Consider the following 13,979-nt stretch of genomic DNA (forward strand, 5'->3'; position numbering starts at 1 on the left):
GGATATCAGAGATATTTAGTGACTAAATATCTTCTTCTTTTCAGCTCCAGCGAGTTCCTCAGACATGTTGCATGCTCTTCTCTCTCCACTAACAAAGTTATGATGCACAGCGCAGTGTGCAAACACACATGATCGTCATGGCTGTCACTACAAAAGCACTAAGGCAGTAGAAATCACTATGTACAATATTATCCATCCCAGAGCAGGGGTCTCAACTCGTGGCCTGTGAGCCACATGATGAGTTATTTACACATTTGTATTTCTAAATGAATTGTTGCATCTAACTATATATTGTTGCATAGTTAAACAAACGTTTTTAATTTTCAAATGATGTGGTCGCCGATATCATTATAACGATACAATTACGGAATATCACCACTGCTACTGAACAGTCATTCCCCCAATTTTCATGAATGAAATGCTCTAGGGGGCCCCCTGGTGGTCACTGGGCCCTAAGCAGGCACTTATGCCTTGATCTTGATAAGAAAACCAAAGAACATGATGCCACAAAATATGAACAACGAAATATGAACCATCAACTTTGTAGTTGTTTGTCTGATTTTCTTGATTTCCATCCTGCTCGTCTCACATACCAGGGGCTGAATCTGGAAGATTGTTGTTCCACATATGATCAGATCGAGCGTCCCCAGGCTCCGGGCCCTTACCAGGATGTGTGCAACTTTATGGAAGAAGAGGAGGAGATTCAGCTGGAGAAACCATGAAGGAAATCCATTTTGAAAGCTTTGGTTTTTTTCACATTAGCCGTCAGCATCTTTAAATATGTTATTCAATCCGCTTCATGTATGTGAATTTCTGAGCTTAGAAACAAGAGTTGACAATATAAGCTTTTTCAAGTAGCACATGATCTTCCTCAACAAATGAATCCATGGTCAGGGAATGATAAGGCTATATACTGTATGTACGTTCATATTTAATATCTGCAGGTTCACAGTGATGACAGTGTGATATGATGTGAAAGCTCCAGAACTGATGCTGAGTGAACCTCACGAGTTTGAAAGCAGCATATTTCTTGCATTTTGACGATAAACAGAGGCGTCACAACAGTGTAGGTAAAGTTTTAGACTGTCTGCCCCGACGTGTTCCACTGGCACATTCACACCCAGCCAGCATGTTCCTGTGGACCCCATAATCGTTATCTTCTGGCTGACATGATGGATCCCAAGTGGGTTTGCCCGTGGTTTCCATGGTGGCCCCACCCGTGTTTGCCCACTGCAAGGCCATGCTCACACATACAATAGTACTGTTTGATTATCAGAAGACATGTCGCTATGCTGTCTATGTACGCAAAACACTGTGCAGAGGCTTTTATCGACTGCTATTGCTAACAATGGTTAGCCCGCATGTTTGTTTGTTTGTTTGTTTTTTACATATTCTCTCTGGTAAGTGGAACACTCTGAGGTGGCGTCACTTCCAGCTCCGACTTCCAAGTTCCAATGTAAATGTAACGTAGCAGAAGCAGGCAACCGCCTGAGAACAGCTGCTGACATCACGGTCTCTCCTTACTTGGTATTGATGAAGGAGTAACACCATTTTTAATAGGGGGCAGAATCGAATTTGAAAGCAATAGGGCTAAATATTAGACACATTGTTTTCTTAATCCAGATTTGGACTAAAACCAATTTTACTACTTAAGGCCTGGCTGAATGATCCATATTACTAAGAAAATCTAATCCTTTTTTTCTTCTGCCATAACCCACATCCCCACAAAATATGTAGATGCATGATTTTCTTGAGTTACAGAGAGAGGGCAAACACTGGGAAAACATGAGACTTTAATGAGAGTTGGTCTGTTGTAGGGCCCCCTGTGTCCCTTTTCCCTGGGGCCCCAAAGAGCCTTGAAGCACCCCTGGCCGTTGATGACTTTTTCTTGTTGCCATAACTGTGAGTGTTGTCAGAATAAAGTTGTGTGAAGAGACTCAACATGTTCCTCTTCATTTCCCCTGTGATCTGTGCTCAATGGGACAAACCCCCACTACTCCTTTAGGAAGCTGTGAAACAGAGTCAAAGTAGGCGGGGGCTTATTGATGTTTTCTCTGCCATGATTGGCTAGCGACTTTCAGCGCTGCCTTTCATTGGCTTCCCGTTTCTGTTGTGGGCGGAGTCACGAGCGCTCCCAGGCAGGTATGTATGTAGTGAGACTCGGGAGTCGGCTCGTGTCCAGAGTGGGCGAAGATGGCGTCGAACAAGAAGAGTGGTGGGAGTAGCAGGCTGGAGAAAGGTGTGAATGGAAGACGCTCGACCAAACACAGAGAAAGTCCAGTGGGTGAGTGACTTTGTCCACAGCTTCAAAGCTTTTTGAAGCTTTCCGCTTTCACACCGGCTCTCTTTGATGTTCTCTGTGACGCCACCCCGCATATTTAGCCTCCGTTAGCGGCTACGTTAGCTGGCCTTTGCTGCTTCAATGAACAAGTAGGGTTTAAGCCGCAGGGTCTGTCTCAGCCTCATTAGGTCATATGAGAGTTTAATCACGATAAAAACAAGCCGTTCCCGACGAACCTCCTTCCCTGTCATGCCTGTAGTGACGCGCTTCCGCTCAGTCACAGCTTCAGTGTGTGTCCCGTTAGTTATAGTGGAGAAGGGACTGTTATCACTGTAGTAGCTTTAACGACGTGTGTGTGTGTGTGTCTCTGTGTGTCTCTGTGTGTGTCTGTGTGTGTGTCTGTGTGTGTGTCTGTGTGTGTTATTGGTCTCAGCTGACAGTGACCGGAACCATCTCAACAGGTACAACACACATACACATGAGGGGAATCATATGGAAGGAAGAGGGGGAGTGTGTGTGTGTGTGTGTGTGTGTGTGTGTGTGTGTGTGTGTGTGTCTGTGTGTGTCTGTGTGTTATTGGTCTCAGCTGACAGTGACCGGAACCATCTCAACAGGTACAACACACATACACATGAGGGGAATCATATGGAAGGAAGAGGGGAAGTGTGTGTGTGTGTGTGTGTGTAAATAATATACATGCTACAGGGCAATAAACACTAAGTTAACCATCAACTGTTATGATTAGGGCTGCAACGATTCGACGACTAGATTAATTGGTAGCTTTTGATAATCAGTGAATGAAGTGTGAAGCCCTGATTATTTTTTAATTGATCAGTTTTCTTGTTGAACTGAAAGTATAATATTCATAATCACGATTATTTCAAACAACCACTCATTGACTTTTATTTATTGCAAATTTATTGCACTTAAAAAAGTGGCTTTGAGCATGCGACATACAGGATGTTTGGATCATGATGGATTTTGAATTTTTTGGACCGATCTCACTACGGATGAGCAGATACCATACTATCGGTATAGTATGGTATCTGCATATTTGACTATATGCACGCTCACTTCCTGGTTTTCTGAAGGCCAGCCCGACTATTTCTGGTAAGATGTCAGCTAACGATGCAGAGATGTTCTACACTCGTTGCCCAAGATTCTCTTTAGCGATGACTTCCCATAAGTTAACGGGCTTGTTTATATTTTAGCAGAAGTTGTAAACTCCATCATCGATACAAGATCCAGGTGAAAATGTATTTCCAGCTGTGGATAGAAGTACATGTCGTTATCAAAACAATGCCACATTCAATGTGATCAAAGCTAAAGCAAAAATAGTGTTACAGTGAAATTCAAGCCACAAAAGGTAGCTGAGTTCACAGGATGCTGCTTGGAGTTCACACATTGCTGTTGTCACTAAACAAGCTTGTATTGCTCTATTGTCGTGTTAACTTGCCCACTGTCATGTTCTAACCTGGAACAATCATTCAGCTTCCTTTGCTTTGTCAGGACTCTTCTTGTGTGTTTGCTGAAGCAATAAAATATTATTAGCTCCCTATTTGTCTATGCTGTGTTTATAATAGCCTCAGGTTAGGCATGTAGAATGAGATTAGAGTAGATTTTATATAATCTTACTTATGTGAGGTTCTGTCAGATCATATGTACAGAGTTCAGAGTTTCTTTTTGCTATTCCATGTGTTGCATAATAGAACTAAAGGGACGCCTCATGTGTCCTAAGTGTGGAGGCTCATTGTTGCTAGTTTCCTGTTGTTCCAGTTTGTCCTTATATGTATGTTGGGTCTTGTGGTGCTCTGGGAGGAGGGTCAAAGCCACCTGAGCCCGACACCACAGATCCCCCACTGTTGCCACTTCCTCTTGCTCTTGCTCTTCCTCTTGTGCTCACAATTTGCTATTTTTAAGGCAGATTTGCAATGGACACGGCTTTTGGTAAGTTCAAAAACCAAAAACCAGTAGCATCAGTAGATGATGCTGTTGTCCAGTGATAGTGTTCCCTTCTTCAAGTAGCAGCCGGTTTATTTGCATTCTGTTAACCTAAGTAGATTTACTCTGACATCATGATTCACCATAATAGGTGTGTCTATTCCGGATAAAGAGTAACACCAGAGAGCCAGGCATTAAAAATATCCTAGACAAGATCACACTGGAAAAAAATGCAGGCAATGCTTCCCCTTTAATTTAATTTAATTTTGTAGCTCCCTTCCTTTTATACTGTAAATTACTGGCTTTAGGCGCTCTCTTTTAACCCGTGACCTGTTTGCGTGCCTGATTTTTGACTTAACAAAAAGTTTACTTGATATTTGATTCTCCTGCTGAAAGCTCTGGTCTGGAACCTCTAATGCCCCCTATTGGAGGCTCTATAGCTATGTTTACATGTGCAGCATTTCTTCATTCCGATGACATTTTCCAAGTGTCATCTTAGGAAAAGTACTGGTGTTGCAAATAACATCAACAAATGATTTCACTTTCTTTCTGATCAGTATGGTGACAGAGTGCCAACTAGAACGGGGGCATTTCTGTATATATTGTGTTTACTTTTGAAATGTTTCACAATGTGAATAGAAAAACCAAAACATTGTTTGTATTAGTGTTCACTCAGGAGCCAAAATCTTTTCTTCACCCTCTCTTTTACTGTTGTGATGTCTTTCATTAAATGAGGCCGTACATCATTGCATACATTGCTTGTTTCATAATTGCAACAAAAAACAAAACAGAGTCCGGCCAACTTTAAAGTTTTTCATTTTATTAATCCCCTTAGGCAAAGTATTCCTCTACATTTGACCCATCCTAGAATTAGGAGCAGTGGGCTGCCACACTGAGTAGCGCCCGGGGAGCATTGGGGGTTGGGTACCTTGCTCAGGGGTACCCCAGCCCTTTTTTTTTGGCCGGGTGGGGATTTGAACCGGCGACCCTCCGGTTACAAGTTACAAGTTCCCTTTCCACTTGGCCACGGGCTACCCGGAGGAGAAAACACTGGACAGCGCCCGTGGTTCGATCCCTCGAGAGGGAAAGATTGCGTTTTCTGAAAGAAATGACAATGAAGTAACCACTGAGCTATACCAGTGCAAATGGTATATGTCTGGTTTATGTCACAACTGTGGAGGTGTCTTTGTTTCTGTTTGTACCAGTGTTCTTGGATGTGTTGCTCTGTATGTCTGTAAGTGGGTGAAGGTTTGTGTTTTTGTTTGCAGAGTACTGGCACTTTCAGTGATACCAAAAGTCTTGAAGTAATAGTTCAGGTTTTTGGGTACTGATACATAGTCATAGCACTAAACTCTCCCCTGGATTGTCATCTGCACCAAGAACACAGACTCTCAGGGCCCGTCCACGTGGAACCTGTGTTTTGGAAATGTTTTTTCTTTGAAAAAATACCATTTGAGTGGCAAAATCTCAAAATGCCGCCGTTACATTTTCGTGCAGATAATGAATACATTACTTTAGGGAAATGATAATGTCATAGTCACACCCCTGTCTTGTGCTGGCATTCACTGTCCTGGTGGAGATTGTTTGACAGTGTTTCCAACTACTTCAAATAGGAAGTAATTAAAGTCAGTCTGAAAAGATGCTAGAACACGTCCTGTCCTTAGAGCCTTCAGATACAGGGGTGAAGAACAAAAACAAGTGTTGAAGATTAACAGTGAAACGGAAATGTGTAATAAGGGGAAGATTAAACTCTGCGTCAGACTGCCTGCAGTAAATACAGCTAGACGAAGCTCGCTCGTGTGGCGGAACTGACTGTTTTCTTCTCGAAAAGTAGTTAGGGTTATCCCAGAAAGTCACACCTCGCTAGATTTGCTGCTAGTTGTTTTTTTGAAGAAAAAAAAAAACCCAGGGGTCTGTAAAGTTGTATATAATATAATAATATAGTGACAGCGTCTCCAGTTGTTTAGTCTGTTTAGTTTTATTTTCTTTCTTTATTTCCCTTTCTTCCCCTGGCTCGGTTCATACTGTCTCTGTTTCTGTGTTATATTTATGTGTAGAATGTCTTCTTCTCCATTTTTGTTGTAGTGTTTCAGCACCATGTACAGGCCTGGCATATCTACTACACAGTCATTTTAAGAGGTTCCTTGTGGATGAAAACATTTACTGAAACAATGCTGTGTGTACTGGAATCTTTTTCAAAACGGCAAAGAAAAAGATTGTGTAGGTTTCGTGCGGTTTCCGTGCGGATATGGCCTTACTCTCGCTGAAAACATGGCTGCCAACCGTGCACATGGAAACAGATACTACAGAACTAAAGCAAGTCTGATTGCAATGTCAAAATCTCTCAGAAATTAGACCTTTTTTTTAAATTACAAATTGTTGACGCCCTCAGGGTTACTTTAAGATTATTATTCAGAGTTCTTCAATTAGGATTAAAAAGAAGTTTCTGGCAGAGCCAACAGTGAGAAGAAGTGGCAAACATATTCTTGAGATTTCATTCATTTCAAAGCCTTTTGTTAAGTGGCTAAAAATCAGTTTTTTCTTGTTCCTTGCTGGCAGCCATGTTTTCAGCCGCCCTGTTCTCTGCACATGGTGGCGCTCACATCACAGCCCCATCAGTGCTTTGACTTTGTGTCCCGACCTCATCCAACCACACTTCAACAAACCAGAACGGTGCCTATAAACTGACTTCTTGTTTGCTTTCAGGAAATGTCTCAGAATTCCACTGTAACACTATTTTTGGTTGTGCACGTGTCAGCCATGGTCTGCTTTCTTTTCCAATCCCTCGTGTTTCTCAAGCGTTGGCACATTCGGCACATTTCTGCTACAAAAACAACCAAAAAGAAAAGGTGTTACTACGACAATAACACAGTTGAACATATACACTACTCAACAGGTGCAGAAATGTATATTTGTGATTAGTGATTTCCACAGTTTTTACTGTCTTTATTCATTTATTTTGAATGTTGGTCATGCTGGCATTAATTAAGTGGTGAAGCCAAAATGTCCAAGCCCAACATATAATTGTATGTGGTAAACAGTGACATTTCTAAATACATTAAGGAGTCCTTGAGATAAAATAAAGGGAAAAACGCAGCCGTGGAAATACTGTTATCATGTCAGATCTCATGCTGGTGTCTGTGCCAAGTAGGTTGAAAGTCACAGGGAGTTGCAAACTGATCGGCCAATAGCAAAATAGCCCTCGGGTCACAGGGAGAAAGTTTAACAGACGGTGTTGTTAAACGCGGCACAGGAGGAGGAAGAGGAACAGGAAAGAAAAGGACAGCACATCGTCTATGAGTAGTATCGGTAATGACAGGCTGATATACAGAGGGTGAGCGGGGAAGAGCTGCATGGAGAGTGCGACAGACAGTGACCGCGAGAGTGAGGACAAAACCAATTGAAAGACTGTTTCTGTTATCCCTCCCTTTCTCTCATTCTGTCTCTTTGTCTTCATGCTCTCATTGTTTTCGTTGGAAGAGAGGAGACAGACAAGGACAAAGCCTTGAACTCAGAAGCTGCTGGTAAAAACCTTTTTGTTTTCCTCTCTTCTAGCACTAGTTAGTTTCAGTAGTTAGTCTGTACCATCAGTTGCATGCAATGCCAGAAGTAGCTTTAAGGTAGTTTGAGACCAACTCAATTCACTGTGTTTGTGGCTCCCACAGGGGTCATTATGTGTTCAATGTAGCTGGTGTTGGTGGTTGTTGCATGACTTATTAATACCCAGTCTCCTCCATCTTTAATGTGGAGAGACCAGGTGCAGCTTAACGGTTGTGTTGTGCTTCCAGTGACCACTTGTTCCTGTATGACAGGACAGGACAGGACAACCACTTATTTGCTGATTTATTAAGTGGAAAGGAAGCAAATGCAAAACAATGCATTTACATTTTATTTTATAAACTAAACTGCAAAAGAAACAGTATACTTTACATCACATGCAAACAGCCACTCTGCTAACTGTGCTTACTGTGGCTTAAGACTGGGCAATATGGCTTATAAATAATATCAGGATATTTTTAGTCAATATCTATATCGCGGTATAAAACTCCTCATGAAAAGTTTTCTTTTAAGATGTTTGTGCTTCTCAAAGGAAAGGGACAATACACTGTAAATACTCTCTAAAATAAAATATCTACTGTTTATGATCTGTATTACATATTCTTAAATTATAGTGATTACCTTTTCATTTCAGATAATACCTGGTATATTTCTTTGGCTCTTTTGTTTTGGAAACAACAACAAATTTGTATCAACATATGTAATATTTAAGGTGCCTCAATACTATTATTACGATTCAGGTTATAAAACAATTATCGATGCATTTCCATGCACTCTCTTTCAGCTCTTTGAAAGTCTTGGTTTCACTGTGTGATCACTCACCACAGACACATCTAATTTAATATAATCAATATAATATACAATATAATAAATATGATTATCAGTGCTACAGTCTTTTAAACCAGGAAAGGTCACCAGAGATACTAGGGATGTCCCAACTTTTTCACTTCCGATAGGATACCGATATTGCAGCCTTGAGTATTGGCCGATAACGATATCGATCCGATATCCGAATCATACATACTTTAATGACTTATTTTGTAGTGTGGAATGTTAGAATAGTCTTGATCAAGTGATATTACTTAAACAGCAACAGTAGGTCTGATAAAAACTGAACCATTTATTATTAACCAATGAGTTACATCAATTTTAACCTTCAACATAAGAATATTCCATTTTTTCCCCATGTTAATTTCATACAGTCTATGGTTAATTTAATCAGGAGGAAAGTACCAAGTGCTAATGGGGGTGTTTTCAGAGCACCCGTGTTTCACAGGTAACAGCGTGTCTTCAGAGAACACCCCCCTTGTTTTCACTATTTTGGATTAGCCCAACCCACACAGGGTGAGTGACTCGTCCCGCAGGTAAACACGGAGCCCGAGGACCGGCCCCGCAGACGTACTTATCTCCATGTGTGGATCTTCAGGGCACATTTAAAACACACAAAGCTCTTGGCATGGCTGGTTTTTGGGGTATAATTAACAAACGGTGGCTGTTGAAAGTCAACAGGTGGCGCTGGTTTATGAAATAATGTTGTTCAGGGTGAGCTAGCGTGGTGCTTAACTCACGTTCGCTGTGCGGCAATAGTTTATCAGTGTTACTGTTCCCATTAAAATCAGGACAAAGAAAAATTTGGAAGTAGTAAGTGTAGAGGTGATGAGATATGTAGTAAATTCCATAGTTCCTGTTTTTTGGAGCATGGTTTTATAAGGTGCTGACACATAATCAGGACATGCAGTTCTCCTGTATGTATGGACTTTGGTGCAGTAGAGTAAATGGTTGACAAACTTCAGTTCAGAATACAGTTTAACAGCAGTTCACATGTTCCTTAGATATCATAGATTTCAGTCGGGCTGTCTGTACAACTAATGTATATTCTCATAATCGATTAATGTGTCTATTTTTGATGTTGATGGTTGTTTACCAAATCTGGAAATGATGATGTTCTCAAATGTCTTGTTTTGCTTTAAATTTATTGTTTACAAATTATTCAGTTTGAATAATTTTTTTGTTATACGGAGCAAAGAAACCAGAATATATTCATATTTTGCAAGCTGAAAAATCTGAGAACTTGTAATTATTGAAAAAACAAAAACAAACTTATCAAAATATTTGACGATTAATTTAGTTATCAATAAATATTTGATTAATAATAGATTAATCAAAGTCCTATATTTTTGTGCTTTATTATTTATTTTATATGGAACACTTGATTACCTTGCAGGTATTGTGAATTGTCAGCACTGGGGTAAATTTACAAATAAACCTGAACTATCTCTTTAAAGGTGGCTGCTGTATGGCTGTCGTATCGCTCCCCTCTTTACGCTTGCGTATGTCAAACAAAGGTGATGTCTTCACTGAGGCACGTCATGTTAGAACTCTGAGCAGCTCTTGATAAGACGGCAGTGAGTGACTCGCATAGCTGTTTTCATTTGCATACATTTTGCATCAGGTTCAGCTCCTTTAGTGGAGAGGGTGTAATGCGTGATGGCTTCATTAACATTAAGTACAGGAGTTCATGGTGTTCACGCCGAGCTCACTCTGTCAAACATCACTCCCATTGACTTGTCCAGATGAGAGACTGGTTTCCTCATCTCTAATTAAGCAATGTCGGTCGTTTTTGTTTTGGCCATGTGCCCAATCCAGTTTGACCGCTCCAGCTGGATGCTGGCATTTGTGTGGCTGTGATTGTGTTTATGCAGACTGATATAGATTTTCCTTTGTGTCCATCTGCCTTTGGGTGTTTGTAGCTAATGATGATGTAACGAGATGTTTCACATTGTGTAGGAATGTCATGTGTCAATCAGTTCAGAAAATGTGCGGTATGTGAGTCAACAACAAAGGCAACATAGTGTTGTGTGGTGGTGTTGTCATCAGCTTTTATCTTGTTGTCTTTGATGCTCTTGTATGATGATAAATGTCAGGAGGATGAGTTGTTGGAAAATACAATCCACATATTTAGTGTGTCTCTGATCCTTCACCATCACTTCATTCATTAAAACCTCATTAAGAAACAGGCTTTTAAATACTGACGTTTTTTTTTTGAAGACTGGACTGAGGTTGGTTGACAAAGAACACAATGCAAATTCTGTTTTAGTGTGGAGTTGTTGTTTTTTAAGTCATGGGACATGCTCACAGTATTCTCAGGCTGGAACTCGTGTTAAATTTGGCCCTGAGCTCTTTCATGAACTTGACAGGATTGTATAGAACTATACGTTTTAATTTAAAAAAAATATTAAATGCAATGGGATGTTTGCAGTTGGTCTGATGACAGCATTACTTGCATACATATACACAAAGGTTTTAGTGTGTGGAGATAAGTATAACAATTGTGACAAAAATAACTGGCTAATGTGGAAACAAATGTGTGGCTCATTGATTTTGGCTCAGCACTGTAGTATTTGGATCTCAAAAGGAGAGTGTGTTTGAAAGATGAGGCACATGTTTAAGTAATGAGTGGAACAAGAGTCCAGTCAACACAGCTCTCTGGATTTTCTTGCAGCCAAATCAATGTTCCAGTTTGTTTTCATCATCATCATCAATCAATCAATCAATCAATCAAACTTTATTGATGTAGCATATAAATACAGATTAATACAAGGCAATACAAATACCTTTTCAGACAAGGCAATGCAAACCAAAGTGCTTCTTAGGATAAAAACATAAAGAAAACACCATGTTGAGGAGGGACTCTGAAGTAATGGTAAATGACGTGCCTGATACCCAAACCAAGTAGAGTTAAGCCGAATAGTGCTAGAACTGTATACTTCACTTCAAATGCAATTCATTGTGTGTGTGTTTTTGTATTTGTTACCTCTGCTCTTGAGGACGTTTCCTGTCATAAATGCTGACCTTGTCAGGACCAGTAGTGCTCATTGGAGACCAAAATGTGGCCCTAATGAGGCATAACCTCATTTTTGAAGAACTGGTTAAGTTTAGGACTAAACTTTCAGGACTAACCAGTCATTAACTGGTTATGGTTAAGGTTGGGGGATAAGTTGTTTTTTTTTTAGGCTTTATACATGTTTGTCATTTGGTAGAGAAAGGTCTCTTTCCAGATGCTTGTGTGATTGTGTGAAATAATGGCTTCTTTCTCTTCCTGAATGAAAAACAGAATATATTCGCAGAATATTTGGGCTGTTATTTCTTTGACCCTCAAGACTATACTTGAATTGAATAGATTTTATTCTGTAAAATCAATTCTGTGAAGTTTTTCTTTCTTTCTTCCCCCCCGTATTACCTTGTTACAATAGCCTCGGTTAAAGTTTAAATACCGAAAAATACAATATTTATCAAAATAATGCATATTTATTGCACATAAAAAAATAGTTTGAATGTTCTGCACCATACCACTCACTCTGAACAGTAAGTTCTAGCTTGTCCCTCAGAGTAAGCTGTTGTGGAAAATGAGGTCTCCGGTGACTCGACAGATAAAACTCAGACCAACAGTAGGAATCCAGCAGGGACATGGATCTGTTTGTGTAATGTTAGTGCAGAAATATGAGCGTGCTTGATAAACACATTCAGCAGTGTGTTGTCAGTAGGTATACCTCTCTTTGGGACTCTTATGCAAGTGTGGATATGTGTCTTTGTCAGTGTATGACTAATGATGCTTTTGTTCCCAGCAGCGTGATGCTGTCACAGGGCCTTTCCTTCTCCTCATGTTCCATGCATGTCTACCTAGAGAGCTTTGTGTAGCGTACATGCAGTGATCCTACTTATTGCAGTGTCTACATGCAGATTGCAGCTGTGTTGGTGTGATGCTGGTCATGCATCTAGTGCTGCTTTTATTATTGGCAGAGCCAAACACTATTTGACAATACAACTTGTAGGGATAGTTCAGGGAACATGAACCTGGACAAAGGGTTCCAAACACAAGGTAAAACAAACAAACACATTTTAACTCATACGTGGAGGCAGCAGTAGATCATGAGCAGTAAATCAAGAGTTTGATAGTCCTGTGATGTTAAATGACAGATTTCTTTATTTGAAGTTGGAAAAGATTATTGAATGGAGGGATACATAAGATATTGTATAAGATAATGTAAGCTTAAATGGGTATAGATTTAATAGTCCGAGACCTGTCAACTCGGGTTGATTCATGATGCACGGGGCATGCATGTGACAGTACCTCGTACAACTTCGCTTAAAAACCCTGAAACTATCTCTTAAACAAATTCAGCCTTGAGACATTTGCGTCCTTGATTTTTAAAATATTTTTACAAGTCTTTAGTAATATATGTTAAGTAATCGCATCTGTAGGAGCCATATATTCATTTGTTTTTCTGCATGTATTCCTCTGAACACCAGGGGGCGTAATGGTAAAGGCTAAGGCTAGCCAGAAGAAATTGAAGTTCATGTCACTGATCACAGGTGTTGCTAATTGTGGGGGAACAAACGGTTATTGACTCTTCTCAAAAGACCTGTGTTGGATGTTTTAAGGTTTAAAGAACAGAGTGTGGACAGTGTGGAAATAAATGCATTTTGAGTTTAAGAAAGTTTAAGAAAGTTTCAGTATCAGTTACACGTCTGAACGATCTACCAATAAGCAATTGTGGCTGAAAATGGGACTTGGCCACTACAACACCACTAAACTTGAAATCTAAATTCATCCTCACACACATGAAGCTAATCTCTTTGTCTTTGCTGTCTCTGTGCTCATAGTGATGGACACCAAGGCAGTGTTTGCGGCCCTGTACAGTGTGTGCGAAGAAAACACCACATTCTTCTCTGGAGGAGGCAAGGGCTCGCAGGGAGATGCGGCGCGGCGACTGGTGGACGCAATGAGCTCCATCCAGGAGCACGCTCGCAGTCTGGAGCCGGTCGTCTCTGGCTTCGCCGCCGTTTACCACCATTTTGACTTTGACCCACACATACCTGCTAACGGCTATCGTTCATTAGTCAAGGTAAGCTGTGGCATGTTTTAAAGCAATTTTCGTTGAGCGACTGCAGCCCTGAGAATAAAAATCCCCCGCCCATCCAGCATACATTCTTATCAATATTCTCTCCACACTGTAAGAAACTCTTCTCTAGCACCCCTGTGCCTAGAAATCACTTTGTTTCAAGGTCGGTCCATTTGTTTTAGAGATTGATTTTATGTTGCAAATCAGGTTAGATAAATTTCTTCAGCTGTATAATATCCACCACCACTGTACCCACTGTACTTTATCTTCCACACTTATTGATGAAACATCACGAC

At 40.5% G+C, this 13,979-nt stretch overlaps 2 protein-coding genes across 7 annotated transcripts in view; both read left to right on the plus strand.

The window, feature by feature from the left end:
• Positions 1-1,913, plus strand: part of cd79a (CD79a molecule, immunoglobulin-associated alpha) — a 6,283-nt gene extending 4,370 nt beyond the window's left edge. Inside the window, exon 5 of the mRNA XM_058648129.1 lies at positions 597-1,913. Within this exon, the coding sequence (XP_058504112.1) occupies positions 597-722 (126 nt within the window). The 3' untranslated portion in view covers positions 723-1,913. The remainder of the gene's footprint in view (positions 1-596) is intronic.
• Positions 1,914-2,129: 216 nt separating this feature from the next.
• Positions 2,130-13,979, plus strand: part of lipeb (lipase, hormone-sensitive b) — a 40,419-nt gene continuing 28,569 nt past the window's right edge. For 2 of the 6 annotated variants that reach the window (XM_058647249.1, XM_058647251.1), the window contains exons 1-2: positions 2,130-2,284; positions 13,445-13,686. In XM_058647249.1, the coding sequence (XP_058503232.1) occupies positions 2,194-2,284; positions 13,445-13,686 (333 nt within the window). In that variant the 5' untranslated portion in view covers positions 2,130-2,193. Of the gene's footprint in view, positions 2,285-7,459; positions 7,607-7,702; positions 7,747-10,733; positions 10,840-13,444; positions 13,687-13,979 lie in introns of those variants that run through there. The other 4 variants (XM_058647254.1, XM_058647250.1, XM_058647252.1 and 1 more) reach the window with 4 other exon arrangements.

This window comes from Solea solea, chromosome 13 (genome assembly GCF_958295425.1).
Source record: "Solea solea chromosome 13, fSolSol10.1, whole genome shotgun sequence".
NCBI lineage: Eukaryota > Metazoa > Chordata > Actinopteri > Pleuronectiformes > Soleidae > Solea > Solea solea.